This window comes from Capricornis sumatraensis, chromosome 1 (assembly GCF_032405125.1).
Source record: "Capricornis sumatraensis isolate serow.1 chromosome 1, serow.2, whole genome shotgun sequence".
Classification (NCBI taxonomy): Eukaryota; Metazoa; Chordata; class Mammalia; order Artiodactyla; family Bovidae; genus Capricornis; species Capricornis sumatraensis.
The window spans coordinates 100,174,685-100,193,706 of NC_091069.1; the positions used below are offsets into that span (position 1 = coordinate 100,174,685).

Genomic DNA, 19,022 nt, shown 5'->3' on the forward strand with positions numbered 1-19,022 from the left:
GATCTTAGTTTTTTGAATGTTGAGTTTTAAGCCAGCATTTTCACTCTCCTCTTTTACCTTCCTCAAGAGGATCTTTAGTTCCTCTTTGCTTTCTGCTATTAGAATGTTATCATCTGCATATCTAAGGTTTTCTGAGGAAATTTCTGAAATACATATACATATATCCACTCTTTTTTATTTTTTAAATGTTTATGTCTTTGGCTGCTCTGAGATATTTTAGTTGTGACATGCAAACTCTCAGTTGTGGCACGTGGGATCTCGTTCCCTGACCAGGGACTGAACTGCCGGCCCTGCCTTGGGAGCACAGATCCTTAGCTGCCGGACCACTAGGAAGTCCCTATCCATGGACTCCTTTTTCAGATCCTTTCCTGTATGGCCCATTTCAGAGAATTGAGTTCCCCTGTGCTATACAGTAAGTCCTTATTAGTTATCTATTTTATACATGAAAGTGAAGTCGCTCAGTTGTGGCCAACTCTTTGTGACCCCCAGGACTGTAGCCCACAGGGCTCCTCTGTCCATGGGATTTTCCAGGCAAGAATACTGGAGTGGGTTGCCATTTCCTGCTCCAGGAGATCTTTCCAACCCAGAGACTGAACCTGGGTCTCCCGCATTGTAAGCAGACACTTTCCCATCTTGTATATGTCAGTTGCAATCTACAGAGGTTTGATTTTATGAGAATTCATGTCTTCTCCTGCCTCAAGGAGCCTTTCTTTGTAGCTCCCTTCATGCACCTTCTGAAGAGTTTTTGCTGCTTTGAAAACAGTGTTGTAACTGAGGGCACAGGTGTTCTGAAGGAATAGAACAAGCTGTACTTCTGGATCCAGGGGGCCATTTAAAGAATTCCGAGGTGTGAGCCTAGCAGGTATTTGTAGAAGGGGGTTCCTCACCCTGGAGCCCCTGAGATCCAGGCAAGAGTTCACTTCTTGCACATTTTTCTACCCACAGTCATCGTCCTGGGCAACAGGATTCCGAGGTAAGGAAGGGAGGCCACAGGGTCAATGGTATATTGAAATGTTCAAAGTCATGACCACTGAAACTTCTTCTGGAACAAGTGTTGTCTCAAGTGCCCATGCAGCGTGGTGTGTATGCTGTGTTGATATTTATATAATGTATATGTTTTTCCTTCCTGCGTTTGTTTTTATTTCACGTGGAGCCAGTAGGCAGGGCTCCTCCTGTACTCTGCTGTGGCCAGCGTCCTGCACGTGGTCACCCCTGGCCTTTCCTGTGCTGCCCCCCTGGGCTCTGACACCCAGTACACGCCCCCTGTGTGCACAGCCTTCCCCACCCTTGGAATCAGCTCCCACCTAACCCTTGCCATTCTGGGTTTTCTGGTTTCTGAAATTTTTCTCAAAACTAAACACCTTCTCTCTCCTTGCCTTCCCCATTCTTGGGCCTGTTTGGGAACTCTTGTTCATCCTTCAAAATTCAGTTCAGATTTTCTCATCTCTCGGAAGCCTTCGCTGCTCCCCTTGTAACTTGTCTTGCACTTGTCTCTCCGTTTTGGGTCCTGTCAAGTCAGTGGTCTGATTTTTCCTACTTGAATGAGCTTAAGTGCAGGGCTCTTCCCAAGGTGGTTGCTTAATGAGAGAAAGCCGCAAGTGTAGATGGGGTGTGTGTGCGTGAAAAAAGACTATATAAAAGCAAATGTAAGGGTCTTAAGAAGCTTATTCTCAGGCCTGATGTAGAAATGTGGCCTTTTAAATGATCAAAGCACTGAAAACAGTATCGCGAGATTGTTGTTGTTCTGTTGCCCAGGTGTGTCTGACTCTTTGAGACCACGTGGACTGCAGCACACCAGGTCTCTCTGACCCTCACCATCTCCCAAAGTTTGCCAGAGCTCATGTCCATTGCGTCGGTGATGCCGTCCAGCCATCTCATCCTCTGATGCCCTCTTCTCCTGTCTTCAGTCTTTCCCAGCGTGAGGGACTTCTCCAGTGAAAAAGCTTTTCCAATGAAAAGCTCAGCTGTTTGCATCAGATGACCAAAATACTGGAGTTTCAACTTCAGCATCAGTCCTTCCAGTGGTTTGGCTGGTTTGATCTCCTTGAGATTGACTGGTTTGATCTCCTTGCTGTCCAAGGGACTCTCAGGAGTCTTCTCCAGCACAGTAGTTTGAAGGCATCAATTCTTTGGTGCTCTGCCTTTTTTACGGTCCAGCTCTCACAACCAAACGTGGTGACTGGGAAGACCATAACCTTGACTGTATAGACCTTTGTCGGCCGAGGAACATCCAACTATCTAGACTGGTCATCGCTTTCCTGCCAGGAAGCAAGTGTCTTCTGATTTCATGGCTGCAGTCACCATCTGCAGTGATTTTAGAGCCCAAGAAGAGGAAATCGGTCACTACTTCCACCTTTCCTTCTCTATTTGCCATGAAGTGATGGGGCTGAATGCCATGATCTTAGATTTTTAATATTTAGTTTTAAGTAGGCTCTTTCACTCTCCTCCTTCACCCTCTTCAAGAGGCTCTTTAGTTCCTCTTCACTTTCTGCCATTAGAGTGGTATCATCTTCATATTTGAGGTTGTTGATGTTTCTCCCACCTATTTTGATTCTGGCTTGTAACTCATCCAGCCTGACATTTCCCATGATATGCTCAGCGTTTAGGTTAAACAAACAGGGTGACGGCAGACAGCCCTGTCATACTCCTTTCTCAATCTTGAAATAATCAGTTGTTCCATACAGGCTTCTAACTGTTGCTTCGTAACCCACATACAGGTTTCTCAGGAGACAGATAAGATGGTCTGGTATTCCCATCTCTTTAAGAGCTTTCCATAGTTTATTATGATCCACACAGTCAAAGGCTTTGGTGTAGTCAATGAAACAGAGGTAGATGGTTTTTGGAATTCCTTAGCTTTCTCTATGATCCATTGAATGTTGGCAATTTGATCTCTGTTTCCTCTTCCTTTTCTAAATTCAGCTTGAACATCTGGAAGATCTTGGTTCACATAATGCTGAAGCCTAGCACGCAGCATTTCAAGCATGACCTTACTAGCATGGGAGATAAGTGCAGTTGTCTGATGGTTAGCACGTTCTTTAGTACTACCCTTCTTTGGAATTGGAATGAGGATTGACCTTTTCCAGTCCTGTGGCCACTGCTGGGTCTTCCAGCTATGCTGACATATTGAATGCAGCACCTTGAGGGCATCATCCTTTAGGGGTTTGGATAGTTCTACTGGAATCCCATCACATCCACTAGCTTTAGTAACAGCTTTGCTTCCTAAGGCCCACTTGACTTCACTTTCCCGAATGGCTTGCTCTGGGTGGCTGACCAAACCATCTCAGTCATCCGGTTCATCTGGATCTTTTTTCTACAGTTCTTCTGTGTATTCTTTCCGTCTTTTCTTGAACTCTTCAGCGTCTACTGGGTCTCTACCATTTATTTCCTTTTTTGGGCCCATCTTTGGGCGAAATGTTCCCTTGATATCTCCGGTTTTCCTGAGGAGATCTCTAGTCTTTCCCCTTCTGTTTTCCTCTAGTTTTATGCACTGTCCCTTGAAGAAGACCTTCTTGTCTCTCCATGCTGTTCTTTGGAAATCTGCGTTTAGTTGGATACACCTTTCCCTCTCTCCCTTGCTTTTTGCTTCTCTTCTTTCTTTAGCCATTTGTAAGGCTTCCTCAGATAACCACTTTGCCTTCTTGCTTTTCTTTTTCTTTGGGATGGTTTTGTTCACTGCCTCCTGTACAGTAACGGAGCTCCATCCATAGTTCTTCAGGCACACTGTTTACAAGTCCTAATCTCTTGAATCTATTCGTTGCCTCCACTGCTTATTCATAGGAGATTTGATTTAAGATGTACCTGGCTGGCCTAAAGATTTTCCCCACTTTCTTTAGCTTAAGACTGAATTTTGCTATGAGATGCTGATGATCTGAGCCACAGTCAGCTCACAGTCAGCTCTTATTTTTGCTGACTGTATTCAGCTTCTCCATCCTTGGCTACAAAGAATGTAATCAATTTGATTTCAGTATTGGCCATTTGGTGACGTCCATGTATAAAGTCGTCTTCTGTGTTGTTGAAAAAGGATATCTGCTATGACCAATGCATTCTCTTAGCAGAATTCAGTCAGCCTTTGCCCCGCTTCATCTTGTTCTCCAAGGCTTGTAATGTGCCTCTTACTCCAGATATCTCTTCGACTTTTGCATCCCAATCCCCAGGGATGAATAGAACATCTTTTTTTGATGTTAGTTCTAGGGGATTTTCTAGGTCTTCATCGAACTGATCAACTTCAGCTTCTTTGGCCATTTATTGCAAGATAAATGGAGAGAAATGAAAATAGTTCCTTGTCCCCTTATTTAATTTGAAAAAGAGAATGAATTATTTTCTGGCAGTTATCAGTCATCATCACTAAACCTGATTTTGTTAAGTCAGTGAAACTTGGAAAAAAGAAATGGTTCCTAACGTTTGATAACACTGATCATTTTAAGTTGTTACGTATGTCCCTCCCCGTTTGTTCCACATCAGCCGCTAAGCCTGGCAACCACGGCACAGGAGACATTTCTGAGAACAGGGCGCTTGTGAACTGCGCTGTTAGCACTGTATTACTTTAAGGAGAGTTCCATGGAAAGCGCTTGTACTCTGTTTTCTAAGATTTGGACAACTGTCACTTGACACAGTCTAAATGTTGGACCGCTTCCTCCAAACCAGATCACAAGTCCTCTTTTGCCCTCCCATTTTTTTCACAGCTTAGGTCATGAATGCAGCTATTGAAACCAGAATTTATGTGGATCAAGAAACGTCTGCATATTTTGCAAATATTTCAGTTTAATTATTTGGGCGAAAGTTTCCCTGTTATTAACTCAATATGTCAGAACGATGTTCCTTGTACGTGTGCAGTAGCCAGCAGCTTGGTTTAAATCTTGAAGAAAATGATTAGAACATGAGTTGGGTTCTAACAAAGCAGCTGCCAAGCAGTTCTGTGCTTCCTCTTTCCTGCTCTGGCTTAAAAAGTATTTGCATTTCCACTGCAGGAAAAGCTGTGCACCGATGCATTCAAATTTGGGTTACATTTGAGGGTAAAATCTGTGTTTGCTCTTTTTCTCTTCTAGTTAAACTTGTCGTCCCTTGGGTTGACGTCCAGAGGTTGGAGAGGACATCCAATGTCTTTCTGACGGATACAATCCGAATCACCACCCAGAACAAGGAGCGGGACTTCTCCATGTTTCTGAACCTGGACGAGGTGTTCAAGATCATGGAGCAGCTGGCTGACGTGACACTCCGGAGGCTGCTGGACAATGAGGGCTTCGACCTGGACCCGGGTCTGCAGGAGCCCAGCCAGATCACCAAGAGGTAGAAGCCTGCATCCCAGGGTGCCCCTCACCCCTCAGGGGCTTACGGCCCATGCACCACCTCCCTGGACATGTGCTTTGTCAGCTTCATTGCGTTAGACTGAAATTTCCCTCGTGACATAATCCACATTTTTCCCGTGTGATTGGCAGTGATGGTTTTTCATTTCCTTTATGCGGTAGGCTTTGATTCCTGGATCCAGTTTCTCCTTCCTTTCAGATATTATTTCAAAATGGATTTTCATAAAAAAATACTTTCAGGAAATTCCCTGGTGGTACCATAGCTAAGACTCCTAGCTTTCACTGCTGTGATCCTGGGGTTGAGCTCTGATTGGGGAACTAAGCTGCAAGCCATGTGGCACAGCAAAAAAAAAAAAAAAAAAAAAAAATCCAGGAAATGCAATACAGGTAACCTCATGATAGAATTCTGTTCAGCCTGGAACTATTAGTACACATTAAAAAATATTTTGGTTTTTTTTCCTATTACTTTATAGAAGACTCTTGCAGAACCGCTGAATGTTTTTGGTACCAGTTTGTCTTAAGAAAGTTGATCCCCCTCACGGATCACAGTCTTGTCGTGGTGAAGGCACTTGCATAGGTCAGTGAAGGTACGGAGCCTTGATGTGCAGGGCCATCCAAGAAAGACAGGTCATTGGGGAGAGTGCACAAAATGTGGTCCACCAGTGGAGGGAATGGCCAGCCACTCCAGTATTCTTGCTGTGAGAACCCCATGAACAGTATGAAAAGAAAGGTGCCTTCCTAAGAGTGTGATTGACATTCTTTGTTATTTGTTGGCTCCCAATTGATACTGGACATGAGGCCTTCTGAGGTGGTTGCCACTTTAAAGAAGTTAGACTTTATTATTCAAGACTGAAACCGTGATGTTTGAGCTTGATTCTGATTTCTGCCTTCATGGTTCTAACTGGGTAACTGTTGAGCTGATGCCTTTGTAAGAGTTCACGTTTGTGATCCTTTGAAAAGCAAGTTTCCCAGAAAGTGCTGCCCTGGCTGGATGGTTTTGATGTAGTTACAGAATCACGACTGCTTTCTGAATACTGCTCGTCATTAGAAAGGTTTTTATTTCGGTAAAATACACATCACATAGCTTCCCAGCTGGTGCTAGTAGTAATGTAGAAAACCCAACAGATACAAGTTTGATCCCTGGGTTGGGAAGATCCCCTGGAGGAGGAAATGGCAGCCCACTCTAATATTCTTGCCTGGAGAATTCCATGGACGGAGGAGCCTGGTGGGCTACAGTCCATGGGGTCACAAAGAGTCAGACATGACTGAACACACACATCATTTTAGTTCTTGACACATAATACAAATTTTGTCACCTTAACCATTTTTATTTTATTTTTTGAAGCTTTTTTGAAAATAAATGAAAGTCTTTAAATTCTACTGTGCTTTACAGTTTTTAAAAGCTTCACACACATGATTTTTTAATTTTATTTTTTATGTTTTGGCCACACTGTAAGGATCTTAGCTCCCCGACCAGGGATCAAACCCACACCCCATGCATGGAAAGAAAGTGAAGTTGCTCAGTCGTGTCCAACTCTTTGCGACCCTGTAGACTGTAGCCTACCAGGCTCCTCCATCCATGGGATTCTCCAGGCAAGAGTACTGGAGTGGGTTGCCATTTCTTTCTTCAGAGGATCTTCCCAGCCCAGGGATCGAACCCGGGTCTCCCGCATTGGAGGCAGATGCTTTAACCTCTGAGCCACCAGGGAAGCCCATGCTTTGGAAGCCTGGAGTCTTTTTAAAAATTTTTTTATTGTTAATTGGAAGATAATTGCGTTACAGTGTTGTTGGTTTCTGCCATTCTGTAATGTGAATCAGCCGTGAGTATACGCCTGTCGCTTCCCTCTGGAGCCTCCTCCCACCCCCTTGGCTGTCGCGCAGCAGCGGCTGAGCTCCCGGGCTGTACAGCCACTCCCCATGAGCTCTCTTCTTGCGCATGGTAGTGTGTATGCGTCAGTGCCACTCTCTCAGGTCATCCCACACGCCCCCGCCCCTGTGTGTTTACAAATCTGTTCTCTACGTCTGTGTCTCTATCCCTGCCCTGCAAACAGGTCCATCAGTACCTGTTTTCTAAATTCCATATATATGTGTTAATATAGGATATTTGTTTTTCTCTTTCTAACTGACTTCACTCTGTATAACAAGCTCTAGGTTCACCTGCCTCACGAGAACTGACTCAAATGTGTTCCTTTTTACACTGAGCAATATTCCATTGTATACATGTACCACAACGTCTTTATACATTGGTCTGTCGATGGACATCTAGGCAGGGAAGCATGGAGTCTTCACTGCTGGAAACCAGAGAAGTCCCCAGTGTGATCTTATATTATCCCACAATAATCGGTTTTTAAATCCCTTGCTCCTGTGTTGTCTCTCCCTCTCTCCTCTCTCCACTCGTGACCACTAGTGTGTTCCCTATGAGTCTGCTTCTGTTTCATTCACTACTTTGTTATATTTTAGATTCTGCAGATAAATGGTATCATACGGTATTTGCCTTTCTCTGTCTGACTTACTTCACTTAGCATAATGCCCTCCAAGTCCATCCCATCCATGTTGCTAAATGGGAAAATGTCACTGTTTTTAGATGGCTGAGTAATATTCCATTGTATACACACCACATCTTTATCTGTCCACCTGCTGGTGGACACCTAGGCTGTTTCCATATCTTGGAAATTGTAAATAGCCCTGCTGTGAATATTGGAGAGCACGTATCTTTTCAAATTACTGCTTCTGTTTTTAGGAGTGTGCATACCCAGGAGTGGAGCTGTTGTTCAGTCCCTAGGCCATTTCCGACTCTTTGTGACCCCATGCCAGGCTCCCCTGTCCCTCACTATCTCCTGGAGTTTGCTGAAATTCATGTCTATTGAGTTGGTGATGCCATCCAACCATCTCATCCTCTGTCACCCCCTTCTCCTACCCTCAGTCTTTCCCAGCATCAGGGTCTTTTCCAGTGAGTCAGCTCTTCACACCAAGTGGCTAAAGCACTGGAGCTTCAGCTTCAGCTTCAATCCTTCTGATGAATATTCAAAGTTCATTTCCTTTAGGATTGACCAGTTTGATCTCCTTGCTGTACAAAGGACTCTCAAGGGTCTTCTCCGGCACCACAATTCGAAAGCATCCGTTCTTTGACGCTCAGCCTTCTTTATGATCCACCTCTCACACCCATGCATGACTACTGGAAAAACCACAGCTTTGACCTTTGCTGGCAAAGTGCTGTCTCTGCTTTTTAATATGCTGTCTAGGTTTGTCATAACTTTTCTTCCAGGAAGCAAATGTCTTAATTTCATGGCTGTAGTCGTCATCCTCAATGATTTTGGAGCCCAAGAAAATAAAGTCTGTCCCTTTTCTATTTTTTCCCCCATCTATTTGCCATGAAGTGATGAGACCAGATGCTGTGATCTTAGTGGAATTACTCGGTCATATGATCTTTTAGTTTTCTGGGGAACTTCCATACTTTTCCCCATAGTGTCTGGACCAATTTCCATTCCCACCAACAGTGTAAAGGTTTCCCCTTTTTTTCACATCCTCACCAACAATTATTACTATTTGTGTTCTTTTTGATGACAACTCTTCTGACGTATGCCCTGTGGTATCACATTGTAGTTTTGATTTGCATTTCCTAATCATTAGTGATCATCTTAATCATTTGTAAGCCTACGGTTCAGTGGTATTATTAATAAGTACATTCATGTTGCTGTGTGATTATCACCACCATTCATCTTTAGAGATGTCATCTTTCAAAACTGAACTCTGTCCACGTTAAACACTGACTCCCCACCCATCCCCAAGTCCCTGGCACCCACCCTTCTACTTTCTATCTCTGTGATCTGCCTCCTCTAGTGAAAGCCTAAAGAATTTGTTTGTGGTGTGTGGGGGTGTGTGTGTGTGGTGTGTGGTGTGTGTGTGTGTGTGTGTGTGTGTGTGTGTCTGTCTTACTTGACTTTGCCTAATGTCCTCAAGGTTCATCCACCCTGTAGATTGTCAGAATCTCCTTCCTTTTTAAGACTGAACAACACCACTCCGTTGGACCAATATACTGCGTTCTGCTTACTCAGTGGATACCGAGTTCCTTCTCCCTTTGGCTGTTCTGAGTAACGTTGCTGTGAATATGGGTGTGCAAATACCTCTTCAAGACTCTGCTTTCAGCTCTTTTTGGACACACACCCACCAGTAGAATTATTGGATCATATTGTAATTCTAGTTTAATTTTTTTAGGAACCACTCCTCATTAAAACTTTTTAAAAAACATTCATCGATTTTTAACACTGCTATTATTCCTTAAGGGCTTCCCTGATGCCTCAGTGGTAAAGAGTCTGCCTGCCAATGCAGGAGACGTGGGTTTGATCCCTGGGTCAGGAAGATCCCCATGAGAAGGGAATGGCTATCCACTCCAGTATCCTGCCTGGAGAATTCATGGACAGAGGAGCCTGGCTGGCTATAGTGTTTACTGTCTTCTCTGAACATTGAGGGCATTTAGGGGAATGTGTGTCTTTTTAATTAGTGGTGTCTAAATGGCAGGCAGTGTCTCTGAGTTTCCATGTGTTCAGAAAGGATTCAAAGACCCTTCCTGCCATGTGTATGTTGTAAATTGATCGCTTTTGAAAACAAAAGTGGAGTTTTGGGTAAAGTCCCACTGAATTTCACTTGGTGTTGTGTCATTTCTGATAATCTGAGAGTTCTTTGTGGAGGGTGGATGCTGCTCACCCCTCTTACGAAAGGGGACCCTTTGGTCTTCTGACTCCCAGCCCCTAGCTCCTCTGTGTACCTCTGGCCCCAGGCTTCCCATCACTGTGTCCCGCTCCATCTCGGGGCCCAGAAAAACAACCCAGTACAGAGGGTCGGCTCTCTCCCGTATCATCTCTCCCATATTTCTTTAGTCGTCTCTATACAATTTGATACCTGAGTGTTGTTAGTCCAGCTTACACAGATCTGTTAAAAATGAAGAAAGCTATCCCTGTTGTATGCATTGTTCAGGAGCTCATGGAGGGATTTCCCTGGTGGTCCAGTGGCTAAGACTGTGCTGCCAATGCTGGCGGCCTGGGTTCGATCCCTGATCAGGGAACTAGATCCCACATACTGCAACTGAGTCCCACTCTTCAACCAAAGATCCTGCATGCTCCAGTGAAGATTGAAGATCCCACTCAATGCAGCCAAGACCTGGTGCAGCCAAATCAATAAATGTGAACAGAAAGAAAAGCACTCATGAGAACCACCAAGGGGAGCTTTGACGTTTTCCACCACATTTGCACACAGACGGGGAGGCCGGCTCATAGCTGAAGTGCTCTGGTCTGTCCACGGGCTTGGGATCGCAGGTGATTCTTCACACAGTTCCTGATGGTCTTTCATGACTGTACTTCCAGGGGTGGCATTTTTAATTTGGGGTAGAAATGAGCAAAGGAAAGGAAAATGGAAGGCCTGTAGCACTTAAGACCCTTTGGGAAACGTCATCCATTTTGGAACAAAACTCGTCTGTGTTGAGAATCTTCCAGAAGCAGGTGAATTCTACAAGACTGTCGGCCCCACCTCCAAGTTCTGGAAACTTGTAGAAAGGAGAGGAGAGAAAGGGCACAGAGGACCCCAGCGATGGCCAGTGGTGAGTCTGCCTGGCCCTCGGGTGTCTGGGGCCCCACGGCGGACGTCAGGGTCTTGGTGTATTTTGCCGGTCACTGCACTTGAGTGACTTCCTCCAAAAGTGAAAGGCATGTCGTGCCTGCCAGCTCCTGGCAGGTTCGCACTTGCAGCTCTCTGTCCTGGAGACGTCAGCCTGTGGACGTAAACAGGTAATGACTCAGTCAACTTGACATCCTGCCAGGACAGCCCAGGTTGAACTTGAGGAAAACAGGCTCTCCTTGCTCAGGGCAGAATGTGGGGCTGGAGTGCTCCTCCCCCTTTGGTTGATGTAGCTTTACGTCCGTTCCCAGATACTGGCTTTGAGAGGTGCCCTTAGGGTCGGATCACGGGTTAGTCATGATTGCGGCTCGGGTGCTCCCCTGGGACTTCGGGGCACAGAGCAGAGCGAGCTTGGACCTCCTAGGGGAGCAGGCAGGAGGGGATGGGGCTGACAGGACTCTCCAGAGGACGGCCTGACCCTCCCGATGCAGGTGCGGGATCCAGGGGGCCAGTGGGGCAAGGCCTGGGAGGGGGCTTCCCAGAGGGTGGGAACGAGGAACAGATTGATTGGCCCTGACACTTCAACCAGGAAATATCAGTTCTGAAGATGTAAAGGATGGGGTGAGATGCAGATAGCTCACTGTTTTAGGGGGACCTCACACAATTCATCTCAGGAGAGTCTTGGGGCCCCTGAAGCCAGTAAGTGTGTGCAGGCTCCTTGGGTGGCCAGCTTCTGCTTTTCGCTGGCACTTTAAAGTTCTCTCTCTCTAGATCTTTTTTTTTTTATATATAATTTTGATTTTATACTAGATACTTCCCTGGCGGCTCAGTGGTAAAGAACAAGCCTGCCCAGTTCAGGAGACAAGAGACAGGTTTGACCCCTGGGTCAGGAAGATCCCCTGGAGGAGGGCATGCAGCCCACTCCAGTATTCTTGCCTGGAGAAGCCCATGGACAGAGGAGCCTGGTGGGCTACAGTCCACAGGGTCACAAAGAGTAGGACACGACTGAAGTGACTTAGCACAAGCACAATAGTTGGCTTACAATGCTGTGTTAGTTTTAGGTGTACCGCAAAGCGATTCAGTTGCCCATGTACATATATCCATTCTTTTTAAGATTCTTTTCCCATATAGATTATCAGAGTATTGAGCAGAGTTCTTTGTGCTCTACGGTCGGTCCTGTGATTACCTGTTTTATATAGAGCAGTGTGTATGTGTTAATCCTGAACTTCTAATTTACCCCTCCCCTGCCTCTCCCCTTTGGTAAACTTAAGGGTGTTTTTGAAGCCTGTGAGTCTGTTTTGTAAATAATTCATTTGTATAATTTTTTAGATCCCACAAATCAGTGATAGATATGGTGTTTGTCTTTCTCTGTCTTACTTCATTTAAAATGATAATCTCTGTATGTCCATCCCTGTTGCTGCAAATGGCATTATTTCATTCTTTTTTAAAATGTATGAGTAATATTCTGCTGTATATATTAAATATACCACATCTTCTTTATCCGTTCAACTGTGGATGGACATTCAGGTTGCTTCCATGTCCTGGCTCTTATAAACAGTGCTGCAATGAACACTTGGGTATGTGTGTCTCTTTGAGTTACCATTTCCTCCCGCTGTATACCCAGAAGTGGGATTTCAGGCTCATATGGTAGCTCTATTTTTAGTTTTTTAAAAAAATTTAGTTATTTTTAATTGAAGCATAATTGCTTTACAGTATTGTGCTGGTTTCTATCAAACATCAGCATATTTTTAGTTTTTTTAAGGAACCTCCACTCTGTTCTCCATAGTGGCTGCAACAAGCTACGTTTCCACCAACAGAGTAGGAGAGTTCATACTAGATTCTTACACATTTGCTTTGCGATAATTCATGTGTAACTTAAACCAGGAAGGCAGACTTGCCCTGGTCTGTGTTCGCTGCGTCACCTCTGTGCAGAGGTGACTTGTTCGGCCTTTGCTTCTCACTCCAAAGGTTGGCCGTGGGTTGGGGAGGGGGCTGGAGAGGGGCAGGAACTGGGGGCCTAGCACCTTTCTGCATCCCCTTCTATATCAGGTTGTGCCAGGGGTTTAAAAGTGTTTTTATTTATAATCTAGTGAGTTCAGTCACCATGTCTGCCTCTGTCCCTTCCCCTCCTTTGCCAGGGACCTGGAAGCTAGGGCACAGAACGAGTTCTTCCGGGCCTTCTTCAGGCTGCCAAGGCGGGAGAAGCTGCACGCCGTCCTGGACTGTTCCCTCTGGACCCCGTTCAGCCGCTGTCACACCGCCGGGCAGATGTTCACCTCCGACAGTTACATCTGCTTTGCCAGCAAGGAGGCTGGCTGCTGCAAAGTCATCCTGCCACTCCGAGAGGTAGACCTGGCATCCTCCCGTGGGGCGGGGGGCGGGGGGATCGTGGTTGCTGGGAGACGGAGGGGATGGATGCTCACAGGGCAAGGCTCTGCCTCTGAGAATGGGCGAGTCTAGAGGGATGCTTGGCCTGAGTTGACCAGGGGCCCCTGCTTTTTTCTGTTGTTGCCTGGCAACCTGAAATTTGCATAGATGTGAATGGTGAGAACAGGCACCCTGGCCTCCACATTATTGATAAAGCTCTTATTAAAATGTTCATGCCTAGCAATGAAAGCTTTTCCAACAGCCCTTAGGAAGGAGTCCTCCCCTTTCACCCACCGGGAGGGAAGAGAAAAAAGTGACCTATTAAAAAATCACCTGTTGAAAAGAAATGTCAAGTTGCTTCATTTGTATATCCTTCTAGAATTTTACGTAAAAATTTAGAAAAATGCTTCTCTTCCTGGTGGCTCAGATGGTAAAGAATCCACCTGCAATGCAAGAAACATGGATTCAATCCCTGAGTCAGAACCGTTCCTGGAGAAGGGAATGGCTACCTACTCCAGTATTCTTGCCCGAAGAATCCCATGGACAGAGGAGCCTGATGAGCTACAGTCCGTGGAGGAGGTTGCAAAGAGTCAGACATGACTGAGCAACTAACACTGTCACTTTCCAGCTGTAAAATTCCAGAGTTCTCTTCTTGTAAATGGAGTCTGCTTTGAGATCTGTTGAGCTCAGTCCTGTGATTTTGGGGCATGTCTGTAGTGACAGGACCCACAGCTCTGTCAAATGTCAAGACTTCCAAACTCCTGCTGTTATAATGTACAGGCTAAGCAGTATTCAGAAAAATTCAATTTTTTCATTCATGTGATTGACCCCCATTTTTCTGTAGCAGATGACTTCATTTTACAAATGCCTTTAGAGCAGAGCAAGAATTCCTTATATAGTTATTTTTAAAAATTATATACATATAATGTGAAGTCAAGTGGCCTTAGGAAGCATTACTACGAACAAAGCTAGTGGAGGTGATGGCATTCCAGTTGAGCTATTTCAAATCCTAAAAGATGATGCTGTGAAAGTGCTGCACTCAATATGCCAGCAAATTTGGAAAACTCAGCAGTGGCCACAGGACTGGAAAAGATCAGTTTTCATCCCAATCCCAAAGAAAAGCAATGTCAGAGAATGTTCAAGCTACTGCAAAATTGCACTCATCTCACGTGCTAGCAAAGTAATGCTCAAAATTCTCCAAGCCAGGCTTCAACAGTTCATGAACCACGAACCTCCAGATGTTCAAGCTGGTTGTTAGAAAAGGCAGAGGAACCAGAGATCAAATTGCCAACCTCCGCTGGATCATGGCAAAAGCAAGAGAGTTCCAGAAAAACATCTATCTCTGTTTTATTGACTATGCCAAAGCCTTTGACTGTGTGGATCACCACAAACTGTGGAAAATTCTTAAGAGAAGGGAATACCAGACCATCTGACCTACCTCTTGAGAAACCTATATGCAGGTCAGTAAGCAACAGTTAGAACTGGACGTGGAACAACAGGCTGGTTCCAAATAGGAAAACGAGTATGTCAAGGCTGTATATTGTCACCCTGCTTATTTAACTTATATGAAGAGTACATCATGAGAAATGCTGGGTTGGATGAAGCACAAGCTGGAATTGAGATTGCTGGGAGAAATATCAATAACCTCAGATATGCAGATGACACCACCCTTATGCCAGAAAGTGAAGAACTAAAGAGCCTCTGGATGAAAGTAAAAGAGGAGAATGAAAAAGTTGGCTTAAAGCTCAAAGTTCAGAGAACTAAGATCATGGCATCTGGTCCCATCACATCATGGGAAATAGATGTGGAAACAGTGGCTGACTTTATTTTTTAGGGCTCAAAAATCACTGCAGATGGTGACTGCAGCCATGAAATTAAACTACATTTACTCCTTAGAAGAAAAGTTATGACCAACCTAGACAGCATATTAAAAAGCAGAGACATTACTTTGCCAACAAAGGTCCGTCTAGTCAAGGCTATGGTTTTTCCAGTAGTCATGTATGGATGTGAGAGTTGGACTATAAAGAAAGCTGAGCACTGAAGAGTTGATGCTTTTGAACTGTGGTGTTGGAGAAGACTTCTTGAGAGGCTCTTGGACTGCAAGGAGATCCAACCAGTCCTTCCTAAAGGAAAACAGTCATGAATATTCATCAGAAGGACTGATGCTGAAATTGAAGCTCCAATATTTTGGCCACCTGATGTGAAGAACTGACTCATTTGAAAAGACCTTGATGCTGGGAAAGGTTGAAGGCAGGAGGAGAAGTGGAAGACAGAGGATGAGATGGTTGGATGGCATCACTGACTCAATGGACATCAGTCTGAGTAAACTCCGGGCGTTGTTGATGGGCAGGGAGGCCTGGCATGCCGCAGTCCATGGGGTCCCAAAGTGTCAGACACGACTGAGTGACTGAACTGAACTGAACATATACATACATACCATTTTAACTATTTTTAGGTGTTATGTTCAGTGGTATTAAGTACATTCACATTTTGTGCAACCATCACCAGAATTTTTTCATCTTTCCAAACTGACACCCTGTCCCCATTAAACAATAGCACCCCAAATCTCCCTCCTTCAGCCCCAGGCATCCACCACCGTCCTTTCTGCCTCTATGAATCCTGACTCCCCTGTGCTCAGTCATGTCCAGCTCTTTGCGACCCTATGGACTGTAGCCCGCCAGGTTCCTGTGACCATGGAATTCGCTAGGCAAGAATACTGGAGTAGGTTGCCATTCCCTCCTCCAGGGAATCTTCCCGACACAGGGATCAAATCTGCGTCCCTTATGTCTCCTGCATTGGCAGGTGGATTCCTTACCACTGAGGTACCTGGGAAGCCCTGACCTCTGTAGGTCTCTTGTATCAGTGAAATCCTACAAAATTTGTCATTTTGTGACTGGCTGTATCACTTAACAGAACACCCTCAAGGTGAATCCATACTGCAGCGCTTGTCAGAATATCCATCCTTTCTGGGACTTCCTGGGTCCAGTGGTTAAGAATCTGCCTGTCAGTGCAGGGGACACAGGTTCAAGCCCTGGTCAGGGAACTAAGATCTTGTATGTAATGTGGTTTGGCAAAAAAACAAAAAAACACCAAAAAGAATATCCATCCCTTCTAAGACTGAATAATGTCCCACTGTGTGTAGACCCATGTTTTGGTTATGTCTCATCCGTTGATCCAGCCAGGGGCACTTGAATTACTCCCACCTTGGGCTGCTGTAAATACACTGCATCCCATACTTTCTAACTTTGTACTGGTTCCTTATTGCAGTTATTGGGTTTGTCCTTCTCTCTCTGTTTTCTGCATCTGCAATTGAACTCCTGCCCCTCTTCTCTCTTCTGTGCCTCTGTGCGCGTGACTGTCTGCAACAGGTTGTGAGCATCGAGAAAATGGAGGACACGAGTCTGCTGCCAAACCCCATCATCGTCAGCATCCGGAGCAAGATGGCCTTCCAGTTCATTGAGCTCAGAGACCGTGACAGCCTGGTGGAGGGTCTGCTGGCGAGACTGAAGCTGGTGCATGCCGACCGCCCTGTGCACTATGACACCACCCTGGACGAGGAGCTGGTATGAGCCCTGGAGACAGCCGGAGTCTGTAAACGGAAAATCCCTTTTTTTGCCCCAGCACCTCTAGGGCAGGTGTCTTTAAAGGGGGGTGCATGTAACGATGACCCACTTGGGTACCAGAAAAATGTCAGTGATGCTGGACCTGGGGAGCAGACAATCTGATGTCATCTTTAATGCACTGGGTGTCCTGAGTGGGTATGGCAGGGTTAGAGGGGGTTGAAGGGGACTCACCCACAGGTTGGAGGGGCTAATGGGGCTCACAGGTTAGAGGGGTTGATGGGGTACACTCAGGTGTCAGGGATCAACAGGCCATCTTCTCAGAGGTTGGAGGGTTTGGTGGGGAATCACACAGGTGAGTGGACACCCTCTTTATTAGAGAGGTCAGTGCCCTCATCCCCCTGAGGTTGGAGGGGATCATGTTATAGTATTTGGGGGCAGATACAAGTTGCCCAGTGCGATGATTCACTGTCTTTAAGACTGGACAGCTGCCACAGTAAATCCAGATCTGCTGGACCTAGTCCCTGACTCCTCCACACCCGTCCTCCCCGTTTCTGAACCGCTTTTCATCTGGGTAGTGACAGGAGGAAAGGAGAGGAGGTCTCTCGGTTCCCTAGAGCCGCTCTCTCCAGATGCCCGTCCTCAGCTCCAGATGCTGAGGGTGCGATCTTTCCTTCCTGGCCCTGGGTGGGGCCGTGTTCTGTGCGCCAGGGAGCAGCGGTGCTGGGAAAGCCCTGTGGACCATGCTCCTTCCTGAGGATCAGCCCCGCTGGGTCTAGTGTTAGAGTGCCTTTCCCGTAAGTCCCAAGCAGATAGGCGTATTTAAGCTCATTATGCTCACACATCCAAAGAGAAAGACTGCCCCGTAACTAAAGCAGTGACTTTCTCTTTTTGTCATGCTTTTTTTCCTTCCCATGCAGACCTCACCCGTGTTTCATTCAACAAGCTTGTGCAGTGGCAACCACAGGTTTGGGGGTCTTGAGATGGTATCTTCGCAAAATAGCGAGGATAGGGAGAAAGAAAGGAGCCCACTGATGCACCCTGAGGCTTTCCGGCAATCGGGCAGCCAGAGCCCGGACTCGAGAACGGTGAGTGACGTGGCTCCACCCTCGCACGTGGAGGTGGTGGGGCGTGGCCTCCATGCTCCTCTTAGGGTGGGCCTGACACAGGTTCCTAGGCAGCCCTGGGCACCTCATTGGCAAAAAGTGGAACGGGGCAGAGATGCCAGTGGCTTGAACGCTTCCGGGTGGGTGGAGGATGTGGTGGGACGTCGGGGGGCAGTGACTTTCCACCTGCCCTTCAGGGAGCATCAATCCGTGCTCTCCTTGTGGGGTTTCCAGGTGCAGAACAAGTCTGTCTCCTTTTATCCAGGGGCATCCGCGGGACTCCTAGGTACAGCGCTTCTTTTTTGGCCCCTGGCTGTTCTCCAGTTCTACTGAACTAAAAATACCTTGGTTACACTTGTGATTGTTTTCTCCTCTGCAGGGAGACTCTGTGGGCATTGCTTGAGTGGTAAATAGACTAGAAGCCAAGCTATGAGATGGTGCCCTGGCCGGAGGCATGCTGTGTGGGCACCGCCAGTACCAGGGTGGCTGCCCCTTGGACACTTAATGGCTCATGTATCACAGATTGTTAGTTTTATTTATTCAGGCTGAAGCCTTCTGATGTGCTGTTCAGAGATGCTCACTGAATGCTCATTGTTTCAACAAATAAGAATATTGACTATATGTGTGCACCTCTGCCATGACTGGAGAATACAGATAATTAAGAGCATACATAAACTTCTTGTTTAAAAGGAAACATTCCTGCCAGCTAGGAATTCTAAAGAATTTTCAAAATTCATAGTTTGAAAGGATTTCCAGCTGCCTAGAGACATCGTCTCTTTCTCATCTCTGCTACTGAGAACGATGTCATTTTTTTTTCCAGTTGGCAATTTTTCCTCTGGCTGTCAGGAAGTTCCAGGCAAATCATGAGAGCCCCTGGCTCCCCTCTGCCCTCTGAGCTGACCTGTTTGAGAAACTGGTTTGGCTTCGACATCCTGAGAGGCTTCCCCACCCCACCCCGCCCCGCCCCGCCCTCTGTCGGCTTTGCATTCCCATAGTAGTTCGGATTAGCACACTCTTACTATCAGCTTTGCCAAGGAAATGGCATTTTATTCACGTCAGGTTTCCCACGGGCCTCT

The 19,022-nt window shown here is 46.1% G+C and overlaps 1 protein-coding gene across 2 annotated transcripts in view; it reads left to right on the top strand.

Annotated features, from left to right (window-relative positions):
- Window positions 1-19,022, top strand: part of TBC1D8 (TBC1 domain family member 8) — a 135,576-nt gene that overhangs the window by 81,091 nt on the left and 35,463 nt on the right. For both annotated transcript variants that reach the window (XM_068963912.1, XM_068963921.1), the window contains exons 5-8: window positions 5,046-5,286; window positions 13,052-13,259; window positions 16,649-16,843; window positions 17,761-17,928. In XM_068963912.1, coding sequence (XP_068820013.1) covers window positions 5,046-5,286; window positions 13,052-13,259; window positions 16,649-16,843; window positions 17,761-17,928 — 812 coding nt within the window. The remainder of the gene's footprint in view (window positions 1-5,045; window positions 5,287-13,051; window positions 13,260-16,648; window positions 16,844-17,760; window positions 17,929-19,022) is intronic.